The sequence below is a fragment of the Anomaloglossus baeobatrachus genome, chromosome 7 (assembly GCF_048569485.1).
Source record: "Anomaloglossus baeobatrachus isolate aAnoBae1 chromosome 7, aAnoBae1.hap1, whole genome shotgun sequence".
Lineage (NCBI taxonomy): Eukaryota > Metazoa > Chordata > Amphibia > Anura > Aromobatidae > Anomaloglossus > Anomaloglossus baeobatrachus.
Window position 1 is genome coordinate 56,263,978 of NC_134359.1, and position 27,993 is coordinate 56,291,970.

Here is a 27,993-nt window from a genome sequence, read left to right on the forward strand (position 1 = left end):
ATCGGCCTGCAGCCGAAGCCCGTGACCGATCGGAACTGCTTCCGTGGAAGGTGCCGAAGCCTGAACCGGAGGCATCTGCGGAGACTTCTCCCGAGCCGGAGCCGACAGGCCACTCCGTGCAGGAGGCCCAGTGGAAGAGGACCCCTGCGCCTATCCCCCACACCTCGGCTGAGGTTGCGCCGGGTTGCCGCTGCAGGGCAGCACCCCAGGCCAAGTCACCGCGGGACCTTCCACCCAGATTGCCAGTGGTGGGCAGTGTCCAGAAGGTCTCGCGGGGCCCGACCCGTGCGCCGGAGCTCGCAGCAGCCCCGTATTGGGACAGGGAGCCGACGCCGCTGGGCCCGGAGATCGCCGAGAGGGAGAGAAAGAAGGCGGAGTTGGTGGCCCGCACGATCCCGGAAAAGGAAAGCCTCCGTCAAGCGACCTTCCGTGTCCGGGGCCCACTCTACGACGGGCAGGTGAGGCGGTTTGATGTCCGCCGGGGCTATGGCTTTATCTACGAGCCGGGCTTGGAGGCCGAAGTCTTTGTAGCCCGGCGGGATGTCAACGCCCACCTGCCGGAGGAACACCCGGGCCGCAACCTAATGCCGGGAGACCTAGTGCAGTACACCCGGCACTGCGGGGAGAGGGGGTTGTTCGCGTTGGATGCAAAGCTGAGGGGCAGCCAAGAGGCCCGAGTGTCTACCGCGCCCCCTCCCCTGGCCGACACCGAAGAGTCCGAGTAATGGCAGCGGAGTCCTGTTGCAAGTTGTCCCCGTTGGGACCACGAAAGTACCGTTTTGAAAGTTTTAATAAATGATAAGAATCAACCGAAGATGTTACCTGATTGACCAACCCTGATTAGAACCGGTCGTTGCCGGCAACTGGTCCCCATTGGGACCCCCTTTGCAATTATGCGTAGAAACTACTACGGACAAGCCCGAGAACTAGCAGGGCAACCACGAACTTGTTGTATGTAAATAAAAATGTTGGCTTGAAACCGTTACCGCCTCCGGAGAGGCTGATTTGGAGGATGGGCCTGGAGGAAAGGGATGGCCCAGGCCCGCCACTACCGCAACCGGTGGCGATCCTCCGGGGGTTTCAGGGGTTCCCCATGGACGTGGGTCCCCTGAAAAGGACAGAACCCGCTCGGGTAACTTGTGCTGGACTGGGGTCAAGGGGTGCTGCCCATTTGCTTAGGGGCAGCATCAGATCCAGGTTGCTTGGGTGGGAGAGAGCGGAAGCCGTTACCGTTAGCAACGTTTAAGAAATGTGCCTCCCGATGTGGGAAGAGTTAATATACTTGTATATGTGTTTTACTGTTTTATCTCTTTTCAGTTGTGAAAATAAAACCGGTGATGGACGGGCAGCCCGCGGACAGTCTGCATTTTACTAAGGGGGAATGTGGCGCCCTGGACAAGCCAGGATGTCACAGGTACTACACCAACACACCCCACACCCCGGTCAGGCAAACCTCAGTCAAACAAAAATCCTTGTTGCCTTCCTCCAGGGGCTGATGTACACACCAGGGGGTGGGCCAGGCGGTTGGTTCCGCCCACCGAGGAGTTCACAGTCCTGGAGGCGGGAAAAGAAGGCAGTTTAGTTGTGGAGTTTGAAGTTGGAGGAAGGAAAGTGTGGTAGTGGAGCAACTGTCTGACGGCATCCGGGTGTGTGGCCCGGACGGTACAGCAAGGTTTGGCAGACGGTGGTGGCCGTCTGCAGGAGAGGCCTATTGGAGCTAGCCTTAAGGACCGTGGACGGACGGTGGCCCGGCGGTACCGGACCGGTACGCAAAGAGAAGCCAGCACCATCCGGCAGGGCTTACGGACCCCGACAAGGCTAGGAGTCGCCGTGCAATTTGTCAAATCCGTTAGCGAAGGGAACCTCCTGGGTTTCCCAGCAGCCAAGTCCCGATAGAAGGCAACAGTCCAACCGTTAGATGGAAACACAGTCACCGCCAAGGCTAAAGTTCCCAGGGCCAGAGCCTGCGGGCAAAAGGGGCTCCTTCAGCACACATCCAAGCTGGGGAGCGGGTTACCGGTGGGAACCCATTGGAACCGTACACACTACACAGGTGCAGGGAAAGGCAGTCACCATCAACCTGCCGGGAGGAGAAACACCGCAGCCGTCTGTGGGACCCGTCCATCCAGCTGTTTGTTTTACCGGAGACTCTGTGTTCATCATTGGCTGAGTGAGTACCACCGTGCCGGCCCCGTAACCCGCCTGCCATCCATTCCTACCCCCTCACCAGGCCCCGGGACAACCAACCCCCTACCCACGGAGGGGAGAACTAACATCCAGGCTGCTCCCTGTCATCGCTCCCGGGATCCCCGTCCAGAGCAGCGGTGGTGTCACCAATCTCACCACAACCGTGGGTGGCGTCACGGACAATATCAAATCCCCACAATCAATTCCCCCCCTTTTCACTCACGGGCGAGGAATGCCGCTCGAGTCCCCGGGATCCGGCCCACCGCTCGAGCCACCACCGAGCAGCAGCAGCCGGACCCGAGCAGTGGGAGAGCGCAGCGTCCCCTCCTCCGCCCGCGACACGAGCACTACCATGCTCAGGTGCTCTGTATTCGTAACTAGTGATGAGCGAGCACTACCATGCTCAGGTGCTCTGTATTCGTAACTAGTGATGAGCGACCACTACCATGCTCAGGTGCTCTGTATTCGTAACTAGTGATGAGCGAGCACTACCATGCTCAGGTGCTCTGTATTCGTAACTAGTGATGAGCGGGCACTACCATGCTCAGGTGCTCTGTATTCGTAACTAGTGATGAGCGAGCACTACCATGCTCAGGTGCTCTGTATTCGTAACTAGTGATGAGCGAGCACTACCATGCTCGGGTGTTCGATACTCACAACTAGTGTTGAGCAGGCACTACCATGCTGGGGTGCTTGGAACTTGTAACTAATGATGAGTGAGCACTACCATGCTCGGGTGCTCAGTACTCATAACTAGTGATGAGTGAGCACTACCATGCTCGGGTGCCCGGTACTGGTAACTAGTGATGAGCAAACACTACTATGCTGGGGTTCTCTGTACTCGTAACTAGTGATAAGCAAACACTACCATGCTCAGGTGATTTGTATTCGTAAAGAGCAGTTGATGGTCTCATGGGCGCGAGTCAAGTACCCAAATATAATGGAAGTCAATGGGGAACTCGAGCATTTTTCTGGGAAATCTTCCAGAAAAATGCTCTAATTCCACATTAACCGCCATTATTCTTAGGTAATCAAGTCGCGACAAAGGGGTCGTTTCAAGGGCCCAGAGGAAGCTGACAAGTTCCCTTTAAGTGTTTCTTCATATTCTTTACAACTAGAGATGAGCGAACTGGTCGCGGTTCGGCTCGAGGTCGGTTCGCCGAACGGAGGTCCCGTTCGAGTTCGGTTCGTCGAACGTTCGACTAACCGAACTCGAACTGCATAGGAAACAATGGCAGGCAATCACAAACACATAAAAACACCTAGAAAACACCCTCAAAGGTGTCCAAAAGGTGATAAACAACTCACAACACAACACAAACACATGGGAAAGTGACAAGGACATATACTCATGCGAAAACAAAAGAGCTGGACAAGGAAAAAGAGGAGGACACACAGATATATGAGTATATGCAAGGAAACATCGATGCCATTACTGTGCAACTTGAGCCCTGCTCATTTTAGGCTTCCAATCTGGATAAATTGCCTGAGATTGCCACGTACGCCTTGGGGATCTTGTCGTGTCCTGCAGCCAGCGTTCTATCGGAACCTGTCTTCAGTGCTGCTGGGGGTCTGCTGGCAGATAAGCACACGCGTCTGTCCACTGACAATGTGGACATGGCTCTCAGAGGACTTTTCTTCCCCTGGGTCAGCCAGGGGACGGGAAAGGCACGCGTATTTTTGAGAGTGCTTCATGCAAAGCATCTGTTTCATTTTGAAAAGGGGGATCAAGTGATGCCAGTCACGTGGGGTGTGTGTGGCCCAATTAGTGGAAACGAGGGAGACTGTGGTTGGAGTCCCCTCGCTGTGTTTCTAAAAGAACCAAGATGAACAAGTCATGGCTCTCAGAGGACTTTTCTTCCCCTGGGTCAGCCAGGGGACGGGAAAGGCACGCGTATTTTTGAGAGTGCTTCATGCAAAGCATCTGTTTCATTTTGAAAAGGGGGATCAAGTGATGCCAGTCAAGTGGGGTGTGTGTGGCCCAATTAGTGGCAACGAGGGAGACTGTGGTTGGAGTCCCCTCGCTGTGTTTCTAAAAGAACCAAGATGAACAAGTCATGGCTCTCAGAGGACTTTTCTTCCCCTGGGTCAGCCAGGGGACGGGAAAGGCATGCGTATTTTTGAGAGTGCTTCATGCAAAGCATCTGTTTCATTTTGAAAAGGGGGATCAAGTGATGCCAGTCAAGTGGGGTGTGTGTGGCCCAATTAGTGGCAATGAGGGAGACTGTGGTTGGAGTCCCCTCGCTGTGTTTTACATGATTTTCGAAGGGCATGACATGCCTAAGAGGTTGAGTTTCATCATCTGCAACTTGTTGGCAACAGAAAGGCTGCCTTTACACCCTTTTGAGACTGAGGATTTTCGAGACCTTATGCCCATTGCAGTGCCCCAAGAGCCGATGGCCAGTCGTCACTCCTTCTCCAAGAAAGGCGTGCCCGCGCTACCACAGTAGGTCGCACATAACCTCACCGATTTCTTGAGAAACTCTGTGTGTGACAGGGTGCATTTCAACACAGATACTTGGACCAGTAAGCATGGACAGGGGAGTTACATGTTGCTGACTGGGCACTGGGTAACTATGGTGAGAGATGGAGAAGGGTTTGCTGTACAAGTCTTGCCGTCCCCACGACTTGTGTGTCAATCCTTCCTCTGTATGTACAAGTTCCTCCACTGCTTCTGCCTCCTCAACCTCGTGTGGGTCCTCCACCTCGGCCCAAACCCTGTGTGGTCAGGCCACCCTTCCTTGTAACTGCGCCCAAGGAATCCCACACACCTCCTTACTATGCTGGCAGCAGAGCTCAAGGCCATCAGGCGGTCAAATGTTTACTTTGAAATGTAGGGGAAATGTGAGACACCGCTGTGGAATTGTGGACGGTTAGCTCTGGAGAGTGAGACCGAGTTTCATCAATGGTTGTCTCCACTCAACCAGCAGTCAGGGAAGGTCGGGTGCGACAATGATGCAAACCAGTCTGCGACCCTTCTTCAGGGCAATGTGACACACGTGCCTTGTATGGCTCACGTGTTGAACCTGGTTGTCCAGCAATTTTTAAAACACTATCCCGGCCTACATGGCCTTCTGCAGAGGGCACGGTGTAATACCTGCCTGGATCGACAAACTCAGATGGGCTGTAAAGGATAGGCTAGAGGCAAGCCACTCACCAAGCTGGACACCCAGAACCCTGAAACCCTTTAACCCCTATACAGTGATTTGGAATTACACAGGGCCCAAGTTGATCAATACCTGCAGTTCCAAAGAATAGTAGTCATGCAGGGTCAAAAACATTAATTGAGGAAGAGGAACAGAATGGGATGGCCAGGACTTAATCAGAAAACAAGCAGAGGTGAAATGCGGATCGGCCAACGAGGTACATAAACAGCAAGCAGGAAACGTAGTCAGGTAACAAGCACACAAACTCATAAAACTGAACTGGGGGTAACAGTAACAAGAGGTTCATAGCTTTGTCTGGCAGTGGTCTGCAGACAGGAGGGGCCTAAAAAAGGGTGTGGTGTCTTCCCATTGGGACCAGAGTACAAATTGATTGAGTGGACTACGTTGGTGACTTAACAGCCGTGTGCGGCAATGATGCAAACCTGTCTGCGGCCCTTCGTCAGGGCAATGTGACACACGGGCCTTGTATGACTCACGTGTTGAATCTGATTCTCCAGCAATTTTTAAAATACCATCCCGGCCTACATGGCCTTGTGCAGCGGGCACGCTGCTATGTGCTCACTTTCATCCTTCGCACCCAGCAGCTCAACAACTTTCATCGCTCCGGAAGTCTTAGGGTCTGGCAGTTAAACGCCGGAAATGCGATGTTCCGACACGCAGGAATTGGAATCTGCACATGTTGCAGCGTGTGTGGCAGCACCGCAGAGCCCTGCTGAAATACGGTATGACGTATACCCTGGGCTAACTTGATCCAGAGGTGGTGCAGATCACGCTGCTGGAGTGGTGTCAGATCAAGGACCTATGCACCCTTCTACACAGTTTACAAATGTCGACGAAGATGTTTAGCACTGGCAATGTCATTCTCAGCGTGACAATTCTGGTCATCTACATGATGGAGCACACTGTAAGCATTATTCGGAGTCAGGTATTGGTCCAAGAGGAAGGTGAGGAAGTACAGGAGGAGTCATATGCAGAAGGGATAATAAGATCTACAAGGTCCATACGGTAAGCGGCACCTAGGCAGCAGTTATGGTGGGGGATAGGGATTAACAAGGGCGCATAGTATTAGCAAAAATTGTTGAGGAAGGTGCAGGAGCCATGAAGAAATGGAGGACGAACTTGCGATGGGCATGGAAGACTCAGCAGATGAGTGAGAGCTTGCTCACATTTCGGTTGTGCGAGGTTGTGGGGAGAGGGCAGAGGAAGGAGGCACGATTCTCACCTCTCTGCCACCAACACACCAAGGACTTGGTCCTCCTGGATGCACAAGACACATGAGCGTCTTCTTGCTGCACTACCTACAATATGACCCTCGGATTGTACGAATTCGAAGTAATGCTAACTACTGGGTTGCCACACTGTTAGATCCCCGGTACAAGACAAAATTTGGCGAAATAATTCCTGCCATAGAAAGGGACGCACGTATACAGGAGTATCTTCAGAAGGTGGTACGCAATCTTAGATCTGCTTTTCCACTAAACACCAGTGCTGCACAGAGTGAATCTCAACGCTTTGTCATGGATAGGAGGAAATGGTCTTTTACTTGTCCACATCTGAGGGACCGAGGGCTGGCTGCTGTGCTGAGATGGCATTGAGTACGGTGTCCCTGCAGAGTTGCACTTTTGGTCATATACAAAATGAGTTGAAAAAGGACAGATGCTGGTGGAAAGGGGAACAGGTGTGTTGGAAAGGGGAAAAAAGTTTTGGTCCGTGGATTTGGTGGTTAAGCAAAAGTAACATTTGATGAGGAAACACCATCTGTTACGGTGGGACTGGCAGATTTGGATAAGGTGGTATATAATCTGTGACCGCTATATAACGAAAATTAATAAGAAAAGAAAAGAGAAAGGTATATATCCCCATCAGCAGTCAGTGTCCACCGTGCTCCCAGATGGAAAAGGAGAGGTTGGCAACTGGAAGGTTAGGTGGAGGATACAGAGCTGTGTGGCTATGAAACTAATAGTAGCCTGAACCAAGTTAGACGCCACTCGGATCTTGAGACTGGGAGCCCTGTTAGCGTCACAGGGTCCACACGCCCACCCAGCCCAGGAACTCCCTGTTAACATCACAGGGGCCATTCAGTACGCTGACCGTGTGCATTGGGGCCACACCTGTGGACAGCAGGCGCATCAGCAGCAGCAGGCCTGTTAATGCCACTGGGCTGCACAAGCAGGACTTGTAGGACAGGACCTGGTCTTAACCGTTCTGCGTTACCAACTGTGGTGGTGGCCTGCATCGACGCCCTATCCCTGCCTACCTCTGGCCTAAAGCCGCAATGGGTTCAACACATGGAGGTGTGCTCTTTCGGAGCATAATAGAAGATTGCGCACCTCCTTGTTGTCTCCAGCCCCTTTTATAACCTGGGTCCGCCCCAAACCAGGGTGGACCACAATGCACCTCCTGGAGACAAAAGCAGAGTGACACGTCATGAGTGGCATAACTAGCGTCCTATTTGGAACCGCAACTTCAATGATGACCTCATGGCTGTCATGACCCAAACACCTCACCAGTCATCGTCTGACCATCAATAATGAGGTGACAAGTCATAGGGGCGGGCCTCTGCAAGCCATTTGGGAGTGGCCTGGCCACATCGTCAGGACACCTGATGCCCTGTGGTCTAAATGGGCCCCCCACATCAGGGGCAGGGCCAAAGAGATCATTACCGGACCTAGTTTATGATGCAGTAAGTGCCTGACCATGGTCCTGTTGCATGAAATACAGTCTCTGAAAAAAGACTATCAGCTTTAGCATGGTGTCTAAGCACAACACAGGACTTAGACCCGGCACGGAGTGCAAGTACCTGTGCAAAGAGGCTTTTCGCACTAAGTGTGGGAGCATGCGCTGTAGCCCGAAATGAAGACTTATCCTCAGGAATGGCACAGTCAGGCTGAGCATACTCACTAGGCGAAACACTGGAGTTAGGCTGCGGCTGGGGTATATCGGCACACGCATGCGCACTAGCTGCCTCTCCACACTTAGACGTGGAGGAGAAAGCAGCCAGCTGGACAACCCGAGGCACAGGCCTAAATGGCAGCTGATGCCTGGGCGCAACTGAAACCGCAGCAGGCTGCTTGCGTTTAAGGTGTCACCGTTTTGTAACAACAAATACCATCCAAAGGAACAGGTGTACTTCTTCCCATGGATAATCTGATATGATCCCTTTTTTCATGGACACGACCATCGCTAACAAATGTAGATGAGGCCAAAACAGCAGCTGCTTCAATGGATCTGAAGTGCTCCATAAAGTGGCCTCTCCTCCACCCCAATTTCAAGATCCCAAATACTCCATTCCTCTGTGGTGTCAATCCAATCGCACTTGCTTCCTAACAGCTCTCAAGTTTCCACCAGCCCTGCTGAGTATGGGGTAACAGAGATGGTTGAGTTTGCATAGCTGTTCAGTCGCACTATAGCCTGGGAATCAGAGGTCTGCTCCAAAGCTGCAATGAGTACAGACAAGGAAGTTATTATTATTTTTATTATTATTGATTTATAGAGTACCATTGATTCCATGGTGCTGTACATGAGAAGGGGGTTACATACAGAATACATATACAAGTAACTATAGACAGACTGGTACAGAGGGAAGAGGGCCCTGCCCTTGCGGGATTACATTCTAAAGGATTTTTGGGAGGAGATAGTAGGAGTGGTTTAGGTTGAGCGTCAAGTATGTATGGTGGTGGTGTCATTGAAGGTTATAGTCATTTCTGAACAGATGAGTTTTCAGATTCAGTTTGAAGCTTGCGGGTGTAGCAGATAATCTGACGTGTTGAGGTAGCGAGTTCCATGAGACAGGGGAAATGATCTGCGCAGATGGCCAGAAGCTTTGTGAGTGGGATCCAGGCCCCGATGAAGAAGGTGCTGAGCCTAATCTACACCCTCATTTCCAAAAAGTAAATCCTCCTGGTGGAGACAATGGGGAACATGATGAGGAGCACAGATACCTGATTGGAATGACAACTTTACTATTCGGTCAGGGCAGGAAGAGGTTGTCTCGGAGGACTCAGGACGAGGGGAATGAAAACACACAGGGTTATTGATGAGGTTGGAGACCACACTTACTGTCAAACCAAAGTCAGCCAGTCGATGAGGTCAGCAGAGGAGGTGGAGGAGGATGCTACTGACGACGAGGTTACGTTGCGTCTTCCTGGCCAGAGACAAAGTACTGGAAGCACGTCAACAACTGAATCCTGGACCACAACTTTGACTCTGAGCAGAAGTCGTGTTGGCTATGCAGGTCGCATGGGCTGTAAGCCTTTCCTAGCCTGTGAATTTTTGGACATCGCAAAGGATCACCCAAGTCATGGAATCTGTAAGATTTGTCAACAATCTGTAAGTAGAAGGCAAAAACTCACACTTTTGAGTACTTCCTCCAAGAAGTATCACATGGATATGAATTGACAGCGTGAAGGTGTATTGCTCAGCTTTAGCAACTGTCAACGCAATATGCTTATTTGCCGTTCATTGCATGCATTGTTGCAGACTACACACAAGGGGCTGCTGTTTTTTTGGATCTGCCTTTGGTCACTATAGCAATATAAAATTGCTCTTCGGGTGTGGACTTGGAGATGCTGTCTATGAACAGAAGGAAAAGCTAAAGGTGTGTGTTACAGCAAGAAGCCACCGCGGAAACAGTTCGTTCAATTGTGAGGGGAGTTGTGTTGTACTTTGATGATGAGCCCCGTAATGCCAGTGAGCAGCATCCTGTGCCACAGACCAACATTCTTACGGTGCTGTCTATACTGTTTACCGTGAGAGGAGCGTAAAGTCTGTATTTCTGGCAACTGGACATCACAGTACCCGGGTACGGTAGGCTGTGCCCAGACAATAATGCGGGCACGCAACACTTTGTTTTATTAGCAAAACACATATCTGTTCTGGGTAGGCCGACTATATAGACAATAAGACTTGCTGCCTCTGCACTGTCAAATTGTCACGTACAGTTTAAATCATAGAGGGACAGCAACACATGTTTGCATTGACTGTTGCTTTTCAAGATTTCCATGACTGTGTTGCAGAGCTGTGTGGTTTGCATTCACACTGTTATCATCTGCATTATCTGTGAGGCTTCAGCTAACAAGGGTATTCAGGGGGGGGTAATGTGTTTTGACTATGTTTAGGTAGATAACTTGGAAGCTCTTGTGATACGCCACTAGTAAGTCGTGTTCAAACACACACACACACACACACACGCACAAACACACAATTACTGCTACACAGAGGGATTAGCAGGTAGTAGGCAACAGAATAGATTGTTCAATTATTTAAATTGTATGCATGGTTCTTATTGTTTGTTTTGGTAAAGTTAAACAATCATTTATCAACCCAACTGCCTAGAGTTTTTTTCCTGTTGCCTGGTTTTGCTGAATACTGGGTAGCCCACCCTGTACACAACTTAAAATGAAGCATAAGTCGCAATGTGAATTTCACTGTGCTACAATGCGTCCTAGAGTGCCTGTGCAACCACCGCCTGCCCCATCAAGTGCATCTGCGTGCTCTTCATCCTCTGTGACTGTGGGGACAGCAGTCACACATGGTTTTTCACACTGAACTTCCACTCCTTTACCCGCAACAGGGAGTGTGATTGGCAGGTCATCACTTGTTTTGGAAGTGGAAACAGAAGGTATTGTTGAGCTGTCAGACATCGAGAGAACCATCATTGGATGCAGGCTACATTATATCCACGCCTGCACCTTCGTCACAGATTGGCTGGACTACCTGCAGTTAATAATTGCATTCCAGAAATGGAAAGGAGTGTAGAGTGCACATGTGTTGTACCTTGCTTGGCAGCAAAGGAACACTAACTTAGTATTCCAGACAATTTTAGGATGGCAGAAAAAGAGTCAGCTCTTTGGGCAAATTAAATAGCATGGCAAAAGTGGACAGATGGGTACAGTGGCCGTGTTCTGTGGGTACCAGGACAGTAAAAGAAGCCTCACTTTCTATCCCTCCTAATGATCAAATGTAGCAAGGAATTCCCTGAGTTTGCTATAAAATTAGCATAGCAAAATGTGCATGAGGGTAGAATGCAAAGGTGCTTGAGATTGCTTGGCACAAGTGGCACAATAAAGGAGTCCAACAGCCATTTTTTGTATGCCACTAAGTTGCAGTATTTTTTGCTATCATTATAGCTTATTAAAAACAGAGCAGGAGGGCGTCCTGCACAGCTGATAGAAATAGCTTGGCACCAGTGGGGCACTAATGGAATACAACAGCCAGTTCTTGTATGCCACTAAATGGCAGCATTTTTTTGCTATTATTATAGCTTATTAAAAACAGAGCAGGAGGGTGTCATGCAGAGGTGCTGCACATAGCTTGGCACCAGTGGGGCACTAATGGAGTACAACAGCCACTTCTTGTATGCCACTAAGTTTACTCAATTTTTGGTATTATAATGTATTAGTAACAATGAGTTTGAGTGTGCAATGCAGGCAGACGTGCTGCAAATATCTGTGCACTACTGGGACTATACAGAAGTCCAATAGCCACGTTTAGGATGCCACTATGTACACTCAGTGTTTGCTAGTATAATGGCTTAGTTATAATGAGTTTGAGTGTGCAATGCAGGCAGACGTGCTGCAAATATCTTTGCACTAGTGTGACTATACAGAAGTCCAATAGCCACGTTTAGGATGCCACTAAGTTCACTGAGTGTTTGCTAGTATAATGGCTAAGTAACAAGGAGTTTGAGTGTGCAATGCAGGCAGACGTGCTGCAAATATCTTTGCACTAGTGGGACGATACAGAAGTCCAATAGCCACGTTTAGGATGCCACTAAGTTCACTGAGTGTTTGCTAGTATAATGGCTAAGTAACAAGGAGTTTGAGTGTGCAATGCAGGCAGACGTGCTGCAAATATCTGTGCACTACTGGGACTATACAGAAGTCCAATAGCCACGTTTAGGATGCCACTAGGTACACTCAGTGTTTGCTAGTATAATGGCTTAGTTATAATGAGTTTGAGTGTGCAATGCAGGCAGAGGTGCTGCAAATATCTTTGCACTAGTGGGACTATACAGAAGTCCAATAGCCACGTTTAGGATGCCACTAACTTCACTGAGTGTTTGCTAGTATAATGGCTTAGTAACAATGAGTTTGAGTGTGCAATGCAGGCAGACGTGCTGCAAATATCTTTGCACTAGTGGGACTATACAGAAGTCCAATAGCCACGTTTAGGATGCCACTAAGTTCACTGAGTGTTTGCTAGTATAATGGCTTAGTAACAATGAGTTTGAGTGTGCAATGCAGGCAGACGTGCTGCAAATATCTTTGCACTAGTGGGACGATACAGAAGTCCAATAGCCACGTTTAGGATGCCACTAAGTTCACTGAGTGTTTGCTAGTATAATGGCTAAGTAACAAGGAGTTTGAGTGTGCAATGCAGGCAGACGTGCTGCAAATATCTGTGCACTACTGGGACTATACAGAAGTCCAATAGCCACGTTTAGGATGCCACTAGGTACACTCAGTGTTTGCTAGTATAATGGCTTAGTTATAATGAGTTTGAGTGTGCAATGCAGGCAGACGTGCTGCAAATATCTGTGCACTACTGGGACTATACAGAAGTCCAATAGCCACGTTTAGGATGCCACTAGGTACACTCAGTGTTTGCTAGTATAATGGCTTAGTAACTATCAGTTTGAGTGTGCAATGCAGGCAGACGTGCTGCAAATATCTGTGCACTACTGGGACTATACAGAAGTCCAATAGCCACGTTTAGGATGCCACTAGGTTCACTGAGTGTTTGCTAGTATAATGGCTTAGTAACAATGAGTTTGAGTGTGCAATGCAGGCAGACGTGCTGCAAATATCTTTGCACTAGTGGGACGATACAGAAGTCCAATAGCCACGTTTAGGATGCCACTAAGTTCACTGAGTGTTTGCTAGTATAATGGCTTAGTAACAATGAGTTTGAGTGTGCAATGCAGGCAGACATGCTTCAAATATCTGTGCACTACTGGGACTATACAGAAGTCCAATAGCCACGTTTAGGATGCCACTAAGTTCACTGAGTGTTTGCTAGTATAATGTATTAGTAACAATGAGTTTGAGTGTGCAATGCAGTCAGACGTGCTGCAAATATCTGTGCACTAGTGGGACTATACAGAAGTCCAATAGCCACGTTTAGGATGCCACTAGGTACACTCAGTGTTTGCTAGTATAATGGCTTAGTTATAATGAGTTTGAGTGTGCAATGCAGGCAGACATGCTGCAAATATCTTTGCACTAGTGGGACGATACAGAAGTCCAATAGCCACGTTTAGGATGCCACTAGGTTCACTGAGTGTTTGCTAGTATAATGGCTTAGTTATAATGAGTTGGAGTGTGCAGAGGACAGGAGGGTACAGTGCCAGGGTTGTGGTGCTCTGGGTAGAGGAATGGAAGCCTGCCTTTCTATTCCCTCCTAATGGGGAAATGCAGCGAGGAAATCCCTGACCTTAGCTACACAGATGCTGTCTCTGTTTTCAGGACCTGTCACCTATGGCTCTCTGACCCTGCCGGTACGAGCCCTTAAAAGGACTGATAGAGAGTGCTCTCCCTAAGCTGTCCAGCGCTGTGTATGGAGCGCATACAGCTGTATCGGCGATAGGACAAAGGACGGAACTGCGACACTGATGTCTGACACCAAGGACGCAGAAGGCAGATAATGGCGTGCTGGAGGAAAATGTCCGGTTTTATAATGCAGGGACATGTGACATGGACATCCTATCACACATGCCGTTGCTTCTCTGGCTAAAAGTCCACTTAGCTGTGTGTGTGTCTGGGATTGGCTGACATGCTGGCCCTCCCCACTACACGCGCGCGCTTAGGGAAGGAAGAAAAGGAAAAAAAAAAAAAATGGCGATCGCCATTATACAAACAGCAGTGATCTGAAGGCGCTGTTCACGCACACTATACACTAAAATTTCATAATAGTGTGAGTCACAGAGTGACTTACACTATTACAGCGGAAAGCCAGCTAGGAATTAGCTGTTTTTTTGCTGCTAGAACCGTTCTCGAACGTTTCTAGAACTATCGAGCTTTTGCAAAAAGCTCGAGTTCTAGTTCGATCTAGAACAGGCCCCAAAATCACTCGAGCCGCGAACTGGAGAACCACGAACCTAGAACCGCGCTCAACTCTATTTACAACATCAAACTTCTTACAATGTAAACTCACAAATTGTGTAACTGTACCTGGGAAGCGACAGTGAACTAACTTTTGGGATCCACAGTAGATAACTACCAGTACACCTGTGAACATGAACGTGCCTGCTAAACAGCCCCATACAATTTGAATGGGTTTGGAGAATATAAGCAACTTAAAAATCACGTAAGCATTTTTCATTCCAGCATGGAGAGGATATGATGGTCGCAAGAAATTCCAGGAGCTAAGAAGTAGAAGAAATAAGGCTGCTGTTGTTATTCAAGCAGGTAATAAATACATTGCAGACTGTATCATATATATGCAGCTTATATGGAGTGTTAAGAGTTTCGTTTTCCTGTCAATACAATAAATATATATACTTATCAATAACAATTTAAAATAAGATTTTTTTTTACACATTCGGTTTGATCAAGTTACATTTATATTGTGCATAAAATGTGATAAATCTTTGTAAGGATTATATATATATATATATATATATATATATATATATATATATATACTTAAAGTGAAGCTTGCCCCAATCCGCTGATTGTGCTGATCATTCCATAACAATCACAAAAAGATTTTGCATCTCATTGTACATCTTATTCCCGGTATTATTTATTGGTTTTTGAATGGAGATTGGCAACTTGGATGTTCATTTGATGATTGGATAAAGGTGAATGTGATTTTGTTGTTGTATTAGCTCCCACCTGCCAAACATAAGCAGAAAAAAAGTGAAAAAGTAAAAAAGTAAAAAAAAAAAATATTTTTTTTTTTCAGCATATCTTATTGAAAGTTGGCTGGTTAGGATGATTGTTTGCATACACTTCTCAGTAGAGGAAGCTTTTTCAATTTCCATGACCAAGGCATGTACAATGAAACATTGACTCCCCGATAACTCCATTACATGTCCATTTTGTCACGCTAGGTACGGGGAAATACCAAGCGAACAACGAAAGGGAAGGGAAACCCTGTGTCAAGGGAAGGGGGAGATGGTGACCCCTGACGAAACCTACCACTGGTTCATGGGGTCCCTCACCACCCTAGATAGGTTCCTCACCTGTGCGCTGAGACGGATACATGACCCTAAGTATCCCTAGTGCTGAACCCTAAATAGGGAACAGATGGGATGAGCTCTTCGTCAACTCTACTAAACTCTATAGAAGACACAAGGAGGACACATGGGGGAAAATGCATGAACTACTTATCTACAGATGACTGAGGTAGACGTTCAACAAACCATGAAAAAATTCCTGTTAAAAATATATCTTTATTTAATCAACTAGCTAAAAAACTGTCAGTACAGTCACATCAAAAATAGCCACTTAGTGGCTATTTTTGATGTGACTGTACTGACAGTTTATTAGCTAGTTGACTAAATAAAAATATATATTTTTAACAGGAATTTTTTCATGGTTTGTCGATAATTGGATTCCTTAGATTTACTACTTTGTGTGGTATACTTCAGGTAGAAGTTCAGCAAAGTTTCAGCAACAATACCACAGAAGAGTACAAGCCACCTGCTTCCAACCAGAGCTAGAATTAACTGAATAATATCACCAGCATAAGTCCAGGGAAGAAGGGAGTATTTAAGCATAAGGGTAATACTGATGATCAGCAGCTGAGTGGAAAGAGGGCTCTGCTGAGTCCAAAAGGGGAAGAGATGAAAACCCATGCGCAAATCCACCCAGTACAATGAATACTGACAGCAGGAACAATTGAAAATCAGGGAGCATTTTGCACAGCCAAACATTGTGATCTTCTATTGCCAGAAACCACTTGGCTGTCTGTCACCTGTGACACACCCATCACACATTTCCATTTTTTCCACATCTAAAGTGTGATATCAATGGTAAAGCTGGAATGGCCGGACATTTAACACGTTACAGCAAAAGGTGCTTCTGAAACAAAGACAAGACGGTTTGTAGCATTGTTGGAGCAAGGAAGGTCACACTCCCTTGGAAGGTATAAGTATTGTGTACTACTCAGAAAACTCCTTCTTAAATACTATATTCCCCATGTAAAATACAAATACACTATACTCACCTTCCATTATGCCATGCAAGCCAATTAGGGGCCACTCTTCAGCTGCTGTGCACTTAATTCCTTCAGATAAATCTAGGATATGAGAGCGCAGCAGCCTTTTAGCACTTGTTGACTGGCTGCAGGGCTCATGTGGCACATTAGTTGAGGTGAGTATAGGGTCTTTTTATTTTTCCATAGGCAGGGCTGCCACTAGGAATTTCAGGAACCCTGACTGGCATAATTTTGGGGCCCCCTTGAAACTCCACCCCAGCTCCGCCTCCATCCCTGGTCCGCCTCCACACCTCACACACAAGCCAATAAATGAAGTGTGAAGGGCCCCCCTTCTGTTGGGGCCCTGGACTAGAGTCCTGTTTGTCCCCCCCTGGTGGCGGCCCTGCCATAGGAAATATAGTATTTTAGCAGGGGTTGTCCAGGTAGAGGGTTGGCATTTACCAATTCACGACCCACTTCCCCTGCAATTGCTACTGCTCTGGTGGATTCAACGCACAATCTCATCTTTATATTACATGATCGGCCATTCATCAGCATTAGAAATGTATGGCAGATGGTATTTCCCAATTATGCGAAGTAATGAAGAAGTGAAAAACGGAATGTTGGATTGTCGTAAGCGGGCTTTACATGCTACAATATATCTTACGATGTGTCGGCGGGGTCACGCACATCCGGCATCATAAGTTATATTGTAGCGTGTAACAGCTACGTGTGATTGCGATTGAACGTTAAAACGTTGATCGCATACACTTCCTTCAATTGCTAAAAATTTAATGTGAGGTTGTTCAATGTTCCCATGATAGCACACATCGCAGTGTGTGACACCCCGGGAACGATGAACAGATCTTACCTGCGTCCTGCGGCTCCCGCCGGCAATGCGGAAGGAAGGAGGTGGACGGGATGTTTACGTCCCGCTCATCTCCGCCCCTCCGCTTCTATTGGCTGCCGCTTGACGTCGATGTGACGCCGAACGTCCCTCCCACTCCAGGAAGTGGATGTTCGCCACCCACATCGAGGTCGTATGGAAGGGTAAGTACGTGTGACGGCAAATAATCGTTTGTGCGACACGGTCAACAAATTGAACGTGTCGCACATACGATGGGGGCGGTTCCGATCGCATACGATATCGTATGCTTAATTGTAATGTGTAAAGCAGGCTTTAGTTCTGGGGTTGGAATAAGACCCAGATTGCATTATTTTACAAAGTGAAATTTTTAACATTTTCACAGTAAATTTAGGCAGACCAACACCTATTGTAATGGCTTGAATGAATAGATCTGGCTTATCACGTGCTCAGCGCAGGGTATTTCAGTTGCACAGTTTCCTGCCCCAGGAAGAAAATTCAGAGAAATATTTAACAAAGTGGATGAGTCACTGAACAGAAGGCTTCATTTACATATTATCATTTATTGCCCCAGAACCAGAATGTTACGATGAGTTTTTCTTGTTAAGGAAATGGATTTGTGTATATCGGAAAGAGCGCTTCAGTTTAGCCAACAGCAAAGTAGTGTAGATGACAGTATCTTAAAAGGCAATGAAATGCTATCGTTAGGTGGCTGTGGAGGGACGCTCATGTAAAAACAGTGCATGATGCACACAGCAGGGATAGATGTATACTAACACTAGAGTCTAATATGGATAAATAACCTCTAGTAAAGACGAAACCAAATACATCAGCTGCATAGAGTGACAAGCAAAAGGATAACAATGTTCTGAACTTTTGACTTTCAGGCTTCATATCTCACCATCCACTACATATTTGAGCATGAGACTGCCATCACTTCATAAACAACCGTCTTGGCTATCTCAAACATAAATATGACTTGCAACTATTTATCATATGATTAGTTATGCAGATTCTTTTCATGTTACTGCATTGTTACTGTTTTGCTTCTGGAGTTTTCATTTTTTTCTTCCTGTATAATACAAATTACAATGTTCTCACATCCTACATCATCCACACAGTGTTCTCCATTGCACTCCTGTGCGATTCTCGCTGCCCTGTTGAGAGCAGAGCAAAGTATTGTAGTGCGCATGCGCGAGCACTCTTTGACCTTTCTCTGTGCCTGCGCATTACATTAATTTGCTCTGTTCGCTGGAGGACAGAGAGAAGTGCACGTACGCAGGAGCGCAATGGAGAACACTGTGTGGATGACGAAGGACATATCATCCACACAAAGCAAGAAGGAGGATAGTGATCGCAAGAATAAAGTAGGTGCTGGGTCAAGACCAGCCAGGGACGCACATTGGACCGTACCGGACTGCCCCGCAGGTGAGTAGGTGACAGGTTCCCTTTAAATGTAATTAAGGAGGTTGTCTGGGGACTTTACATTGATGGCCTATCCTTAGAATAGGGCATCAAAATCTGATCGGTGGGGGTACAATACCTGGCAGCCATGCCAATCAGCTGTTTCTGGTGTTGCCCGGAAGTGCTCAATTGTGGAGATGAACAGCACAGTTTCATCAATTGTATAGTGTACTGCATATCCACCCCTTAGTGATTCAATTAGGGGTGTCTGTGCATTACCTGGTTGCGGCCACTATACAGTTGACAGAGCTGTGCAGCCAAACAATTGAGCACTTCCAGCCGCCTCTGGCCATTATGCAGTTGGCAGAGAATTTCCAGCTGCCACCGGCACCGAGAACAGCTAATCCGGTGCCGGGTGTCGCACCCCCTTCTGATCTGATATTGATGACATATCTTAAGAAAATGCCATTAATGTAAAATACCTTTTTTGAAAGTGGAAGGAAATACATGACACATACCCATTTAAATGCATGACACCTTACTCTTAGGGGTACCTTACACGCTGCGACATCGCTAGCAATTGCTAGCGATGTCGCAAGCGATAGCACCCGCCCCCGTCGTTGTAATGATATGTGGTGATCGCTGCCGTAGCGAACATTATCGCTACGGCAGCGTCACACGCACACACCTGTTCAGCGACGTCGCTGTGACCGCCGAACAATCCCTCCCTCAAGGGGGAGGGGCGTTCGGCGTCACCGCGACGTCACAGCGACGTCACTAACCGGCCGGCCAATAGAAGCGTAGGGGCGGAGATGAGCGGGACGTAACATCCTGCCCACCTCCTTCCTTCCGCATTGCCAGCGGACGCAGGTAAAGGAGATGTTTGTCACTCCTGCGGTGTCACACACAGCGATGTGTGCTGCCGCAGGAACGACAAACAACATCGTACCGGTGGCAGCAGCGATATTAAGGAAATGAACGACGTGTCAACGAGCAACGATTTTTCATGTTTTTGTGCTCGTTGATCGTCGCTCATTTGTGTCACAAGCTGCGATGTCGCTACCGGCGCCGGATGTGCGTCACTAACTACGTGACCCCGACGATATATCGGTAGCAATGTTGCAGCGTGTAAAGTACCCCTTAGTCATCTAAAAAAAAGTCTCGTAAGTGCAAGAATGTGCCAGGTCTAAAATAGACATAAAATTTAAATTTTACATTTTAACTCCAAAAATATAAATTTTTGATCTCAATACGAACGACAAAGAGCGAGCTGAACACCGTGCACATCCCGGACCATTCGGAGAATTTAGAAAACATTTGGCTTACATGTTTCTGCAGTCCCGCTCATATTGAAATTTGTTTCCCTTTCATCTCCTTCCCAGTAAAATCAGCAGTGGGGGCTTATCCTGTTAGCTTCCTTAGAACTTCCTTTTTAGAATTCCCAATCTATTGCTGCACATTCACATACCGGGAACAAGATGCCTTTTCATGCTGTCAACTTTTTTTTTTTTTTTTCATCTGAAATGTAAATTAATTCTTGCTAGTACGCCTTGACAGAGATCAAAGTGGGGGTATTAACCTTATTGGGCCTCCCCTCCACCGGAATATGCTGCTGAGGCGGGGAGGTTAGTATAAGGGTGGGGGGGGGTCAATCTTAATTGTTATCTGTGGCATTTCTCCAAGCAGTGGTCCAACTAGAAGCTTTTTTTTATTATTTTATAGGGCTGTTATCATTTTAGCAAACTGAGATGTAAAAGAAAAAAAAAAAAAAGTCTACCCGGATTTATTTAAGAAAGTCTCAGCCTGATTGTACAATATTCTGTAAGTGGTTTTGACAGCGATTGATCTTCGTCTGGTATTAAACAGGAAAGCAGCCCCCTGATGGAAATCTCTTAACTTAAGAGATTGTTCTTTTTTTTTTTTTTTATATATTTTTTCGGCGGAGTCTTTGGGGGTATGAGAATTTGCATTTTAAAAATAAACAGACGCCTTTCAAATACATGAGCTGGTGGTCGAGAGATCTCAGTGGGCTTATGTACTGCACAACCCATTGATCAAGTGAAGGAGACAAGAAAGGCTTGAAAAAAATAATCTAGTTGAAGTTACATTCCCTATGGGTATGGAAATATACATACAAATAGTGATATCTGATGTGCGGGGCTGTCAGATGGAATTTCACTGAATAGGAGTTGACAGCGGATGCTGCTCGGGAGCAATAGCATTTCCATAGAGAAAGCCCACCTACACACCTGCTGGAGCATCACCTACAGACAGTAACATGTGCTGGGGAAAAAGATAAAAAAAATGAGCCTTGAATCAAGGCCCTTGATTCATCATTCTTTTTGTGCTATTTTTTGGATGAAAAGTTTGGGGGTTTTTTAGGCTTTTTTATGTTTGTACCAAATAGTTTATCACTTTTGCACCGTTTTACGCCAGTTTTTTCAGTCCTCCTAGGTTTGCGCGACAATGTGGGCAAGGGTTTCATTACCCAGATGTTTTCGGATAATTAATCATTTGAGACTTCTCAAAAAAGTTTTTGTGCAATTGTACAACAGTACAATTTATGTTTGTGCGGTTGAAGACTAAAGTGCAACATTTTCAAGCTGTTGAAATGGATATAAGAAAAAGACTGATGGCACATCCCACCTTTCTAATGTGGATAGGTGCAAACTGAACATGAAACCTAGTAACAAAAAGTAGATAGTTGCACTCTAAGATATGTGTTACAATGAATATGGGACTATAAACATGCATTAGTGCTATGAAAAATTTAGATACTTAGCACACAAAAATGGCCAGATTTTATGTGAGCCCAACAGCCAATGGCAATGCAACCTCATTTTTGTTGGGTACCTATGAAACTAATGCCTCTCTTTGAGTTAAAAAAAACCCCTACAATTTATGGGTGGACAGAAACCTGCAAATGGAGAAATAAAATTGCCTGAGGCTGAAGAGCAGGAGTGTTTAATCAGAAGGCACGACCTTGTAATCTAAGAAAAAGACTGATGGCACATCCTACCTTCCTAATGTGAACAGGTGCAAACTGAACATGAAACATAGTAACAAAAAGGAGACAGTTGCACTCTGTAGTGCTAAGATATGTGGAACAATGAATATGGGAATATAGACAAGCATTACTGCTATGAAAAACATGTAAAAATTGAGATACTTAGCACACAAAAATGGCCAGTTTTATGTGAGCCCAACAGCCATTTGCAAGGTAACCTCTTTTTGTTGGGTCCCTGCCTACTCTAATGCCTCTCATTGGGTAAAAAAAACCCTCCAATTTATGGGCAGACAGGAACCTGCTCTTCAGCCTTAGACAATTTTAATTCTTCATTTGCAGGTTCCTGTCCACCCATAAATTGGAGGGATTTTTTAACCCAAAGAGAGGCATTAGAGTAAGCAGGGACCCAACAAAAAGAGGTCGCCTTGCCGTTGGTTGTTGGGCTCACATAAAACTGGCCATTTTTGTGTGCTAAGTATTTCAATTTTTTCAATTTTTTTATAGCAGTAACGCATGTCTATATTCCAATATTCATTGTTACACATAACTTAGCACTGCAGAGTGCAACTGTCTCCTTTTTGTTTGAATGGGCTATGACACAAATAAAACAATGCAGCAATAAAAAGTGTATTTGCATTTGTGCCAAATTTATCAAACATTTGTCAGTTATATGAATCCAAGACAAATAAAGGAATCAGGGACTAAGAATATTCAATCAATTTTTTTTACTGATGTTAAGTTATATGTTCGATATTTACAATTGTTATTGACCCTTACCTATAAAATTCTCATGGGTGTAATTACTATTTTTTACAATATATTCAATAACCAGTAAGACCAGTTCCACATTGTCCATGTACATGGACCAATCTTGTATCGGAAGATCAGGCCATACTGCCAGGTGCCCCGATCTGAGCTAACTGCTTTGGATATGCCAATGGGACAGTTCTCTCAGATTGGGAGACCCGGAGGTGAGGTTGTGTCTTCTAATAATAGAACTGTTTCACAAGTAAGTGTCACTTATGGTTTTTCTATAGTATAATTAGCAAAATTGTTAGGAAAACTTTTTATTTTATTTTAGTTTTTTGTACTAGGCAGCTTTCCTGCAGGCATTGTATTGGAGCTTTAGCCAGCTGGCAGTATGTATTGGACCCTCTCTGGCAAGTTGTATAAGAGCACTGTGGCTAGTCTTGTGCCTAGGGGCATTCACTGGCTGGAGGGGTTTAGGAGGGCATTTTCATAAGGCAATAATTATATGACCAATTTTTTTCACCTACAGTATATGGCTGGTACACTTGTATGAGGGTACAGAACAGTGAGACTGTGGAACTCTCTGAAACATAATGTTGTAATGGTTGATTCACTACAAAAGCACAAGATGGGCCTGTGTGCCTTTCTTGAAAAAAAATAATATTGCAGATATGGTTGGGTGGTGAACCATGTAACTGATCTGACTGAAAGGAATTTTTCAGCTAATATGTGGCTGTTGGCATCTGCTTCATGAGTGTTTTTCCTTTCTCTGGATCAACATTTAAGAATATACTGTAGATTGAACTCTATGGACTTCTGCCCTTTAAACCTTAAAAACTTTGAAACTTTTTATGTAAAATGTAAAGGCCCCATCACACGCTACGATATATCTAACAATATGTCGTCGGGGTCACGGAATTTGTGACACACATACGGCATCGTTAGAGATGTCGTAGCGTGTGACACCACCGAACGACTGTTAACGAGCAAAAATACTCATCTTATCGTTGCTCGTTGACACGTCGTTCATTTTCATAATGTCGTTCCTCCTTCTGCGCGCAGGTTGTTCGTTGTTCCTGAGGCAGCACACATCGCTACGTGTGACACCTTGGGAACGACGAACACAGCTTACCTGCGTCCCGCCGGCAATGCAGAAGGAAGGAGGTGGGCGGGATGTTACGTCCCGCTCATCTCCGCCCCTCCGCTTCTATTGGGCGACCGGTGTGTGACATCGCTGTGACGCCGAACGTCCCTCCCCCTTCAGGAAGAGGATGTTCGCCGCCCACAGCAACGTCGTTAGGGAGGTAAGTACGTGTGATGGGGGTTAACGACATTGTGGGCCATGGGCAATGAATTGCCCGTGATGCACAAACGACGGGGGCGGGTGCGATCGCTCGTGCGATCGCACAATATATCGTACCGTGTGACGCCGCCTTAATTATCCAGTATTGCTAAAAAAAGGAATTTATTTTTAATGCCTTATGGGGTAGTGAAGTGACAATCAGAAATGTATGGTTTAGAAGTATAGTCATCACCTTCTCAGTCTTCTAAGCAGTAAATCCACAGTTCACATTGTACAGCATTTAATTTACAAATAAATTGCAGAAGACTTTCCTCCCTCTGATTCTAATTTCCTATTAAGACCATCAATAAGTTCCAAACCACTAGCTTTTTATAGCTCGATAATCTACAACATCGTATACAATAAGAAGAAGCAAAATGTGTAACCAGTTCATTGTGTAATATTTAAAGCCTGCGCACTTCCATTTTAGAGAACATTATAATTAATTTCAAACTACGGAGATTAGATTTATCGTACCCAGACTTCACACTGTAGGAAATATTGTGTGTAGTGTACTGTATGCGGAGCTATTCAGAAAATAATCCTGAGCAAGTCCAAAATGATGTATCCAATGCGCGACAAATGAGTATTTTACGAATTTCTTTAATAACTTTAACTTTAAGTAACTTAAGTTTAACTTTAAGTTTAATTTTAACTTTAAGTAACTTTAAGTTCTGATATGATGGGTGCTTGCAATTAATAATTGTTATATCTGCTCATTCCTATGATTCTGACAATGTAACGTGTTACACTCATAGCTAAATGTGTACCTTGCAAATTACATTGGCCTATAAAATTTTACTTTTTGTATTACGGTAAATGCATAAAATAGGCTGTTTCTTGTGCTACTTTTTCCCCTGATTAGAGATGACTGAACTCAAGGTTCGTTGTTCATACCTAACACAGACTTTACAAAAAAATAGAGTTCGGATGTTTTACGTATGCAAACTATACACACGAGCATTGCTGTGCTCGGGTATGCTCGGTGCCCGGCCCAGTGTGAGCCGCATACAGTGTTTGATCGGCTCACACTGGGGGTAACAACAGTGTGATCAAATGTAGTGTGCAAGAACAAAAAAAAATGGAAAAACAAAGCCCACCTGCCACCGGAAATGTTCTATTTATGGCTGGCTGTATGTGAGCTCAGACCAGAACTGACCAATTACTGACTTCCATTCGGGTTCAGGTCAAGTCCGGGTCCCAAACCGAACTTTTTCAAAAGTCTGGATGATGCCACCGAATCAAGCTGAACTTTCACAGGTCCGCTCATCTCTAAACCTGATTCCAAATCTGCTTTCAGAATCAGGCAGGGCTTTTGATATAGCACATTTAAAATGTTTTAAATGTTTATTTTTAACAGAAATGACTAAATATAACATTTTTATGTTATTATTATTTTTAAAAAATTGCTCAATTTTCTTGAATATCTAGCTGTAGGTGCGTCTCTTTATAGTCCCCAACACTAGTCTGCGAGCATTTTTGGCTCCATTACCTTTTATAACAGCCTTCATGTAGCGCGGTGACTTGATATAACCGCTCCCCGTTCTCGTCACTGACATCTCCAAGGTTATGGAGGAAAAAAAGAGAATTTTGTTTACTTACCGTAAATTCTTTTTCTTATAGTTCCGACATGGGAGACCCAAACCATGGGTGTATAGCTTCTGCCTGCCTCCGGAGGACACACAAAGTACTACACTCAAATGTGTAGCTCCTCCCTCCGGGCTATATACACCCCCTGGATGACAATCTACCCAGTTCAGTGCAAAAGCTGAAGGAGGACATCCACCCATAAGTAGAGATAGAGTAAACTCAGAATAACCGTAACTCTGACTACTAACAACAGCCGGTGAAACACACGGAACAAAAAAACTGCCAACAGGCAACAGGGAGGGTGCTGGGTCTCCCATGTCGGAACTATAAGAAAAAGAATTTACGGTAAGTAAACAAAATTCTCTTTTTCTTTATCGTTCCTTATGGGAGACCCAAACCATGGGACGTTCCAAAGCAGTCCATGGGTGGGAATAAACCAACTGAGAAGTAGGCAAAACCTAACTTCACAAATGGGCGACAGCCGCCTGAAGAATGCGTCTGCCCAAGCTCGCATCTGCCGAAGCATGAGCATGCACTTGGTAGTGCTTCGAAAAAGTGTGCAGACTGGACCACGTGGCAGCCTGACAAACCTGCTGAGCCGTAGCCTGGTGCCTGAAAGCCCAGGAGGCACCGACAGCTCTGGTCGAGTGCGCCTTAATCCCTGGCGGGGGAGGCACCTGAGAACACTGGTAGGCATCGGTGATAGCCGACCTGATCCAACGAGCTAGGGTCGGTTTAGAAGCAGCGAGACCCTTGCGCTGACCAGTGGTTAGCACAAAAAGTGAGGTGCACCGCCTAAAAACGGCGGTGCGTGACACATAGATTCGGAGCGCCCGCACCAAATCCAAGGTATGCAACGCCTTTTCAAAGCGATGCACAGGGGCCGAACAAAGAGAAGGCAATGAAATGTCCTGGTTAAGGTGGAAAGGAGACACCACCTTAGGGAGAAAGTCCGGAGACGGACGAAGAACCACCTTGTCTTGGTGAAACACCAAAAAGGGGGATTCCGAAGAGAGCGTAGCCAAATCAGAGACTCTCCTGAGAGAAGTTATGGCTACTAGAAAAACAACTTTCTGAGAAAGTCGAAACAAGGGAACCTCCCTGAGGGGCTCAAAGGGGGGTTTCTGTAAGGCCGTGAGGACCAGATTAAGGTCCCAGGGATCCAAGGGCCGCCGGTAAGGAGGAATGATGTGAGATGCACCCTGCATGAAAGTGCGCACCTGAGCCAGTCGGGCGATACGCCGCTGGAACAATACCGACAGAGCCGACACCTGTCCCTTGAGGGAATTGAGGGACAGTCCTAGCTGTAGACCGGACTGTAGAAAAGACAGGATGGTCGGCAAGGAGAACGGCCAAGGAGCATGGTCGGAAGAGCGACACCAGGACAGGAAAATCCTCCAAGTCCTGTGGTAAATCTTGGCCGAGGAAGACTTCCGGGCCTGAGTCATGGTGGAGATGACCTCAGAGGGAATGCCTGAAGCCGTTAGGATCCAGGACTCAAGAGCCACGCCGTCAATCTGAGAGCCGCAGAATTCTGGCGGAAGAACGGACCTTGAGAGAGAAGGTCTGGGTGGTCCGGGAGATGCCACGGCACCTCTACGGACAGACGGAGCAGGTCTGGGTACCAAGCTCGCCTGGGCCAGTCCGGAGCAATGAGTATCACTCGACGGCCCTCCATTCTGATCTTGCGCAGAACCCTGGGCAAGAGCGCTAGAGGGGGAAACACATAGGCCAGACGGAACTGAGACCAATCTTGAACCAGTGCGTCTGCTGCGAAGGCTTGAGGATCGTGGGAGCGAGCCACGTAAACCGGAACCTTGTTGTTGTGCCGTGATGCCATTAGGTCCACTTCCGGAGTGCCCCACTTGCGGCAGATTGATCTGAACACTGACGGGTGCAGGGCCCACTCGCCGCTGTCCACGGTTTGACGGCTGAGGTAATCGGCCTCCCAGTTTTCCACGCCTGGGATGTGGACTGCAGACATGGTGGACTTGGAGTCCTCCGTCCACTGGAGGATTCGTTGAACCTCCAACATTGCCAGACGGCTGTGAGTCCCGCCCTGGTGATTGATGTAGGCAACCGCTGTCGCGTTGTCCGACTGAACTCGAATGTGCTTGCCCGCCAACAGGTGGTGAAAGGCTAGGAGAGCTAGAAACACAGCTCTGATCTCCAGCACATTGATCGAGAGGGCTGATTCGGACGGAGTCCAAGTGCCCTGTGCTCGGTGATGGAGAAATACTGCTCCCCAACCGGAGAGGCTGGCATCCGTGGTGAGGATCACCCAGGACGGAGTCAGGAAGGAGCGTCCCTGAGACAGAGAGAGGGGCCGAAGCCACCACTGAAGGGAGCTCCTGGTCTGTGACGACAGAGCCACCTGCCTGTGCAAGGAAGAGATCCGCTTGTCCCAACAGCGGAGAATGTCCAGCTGCAGGGGACGCAGATGGAACTGAGCAAAGGGAACCGCTTCCATGGACGCCACCATCTGACCCAGCACCTGCATGAGGTGTCTGATGGAATGACGGCGGTGCCTCAGCAGAGA

The 27,993-nt window shown here is 46.8% G+C and overlaps 1 protein-coding gene across 1 annotated transcript in view; it reads left to right on the forward strand.

Moving 5' to 3' along the window:
* The window catches only part of MYO3B (myosin IIIB), a 544,035-nt gene that overhangs the window by 383,924 nt on the left and 132,118 nt on the right, over positions 1 to 27,993 (forward strand). The window contains 1 exon segment of the mRNA XM_075319688.1: positions 14,681 to 14,761. Coding sequence (XP_075175803.1) covers positions 14,681 to 14,761 — 81 coding nt within the window.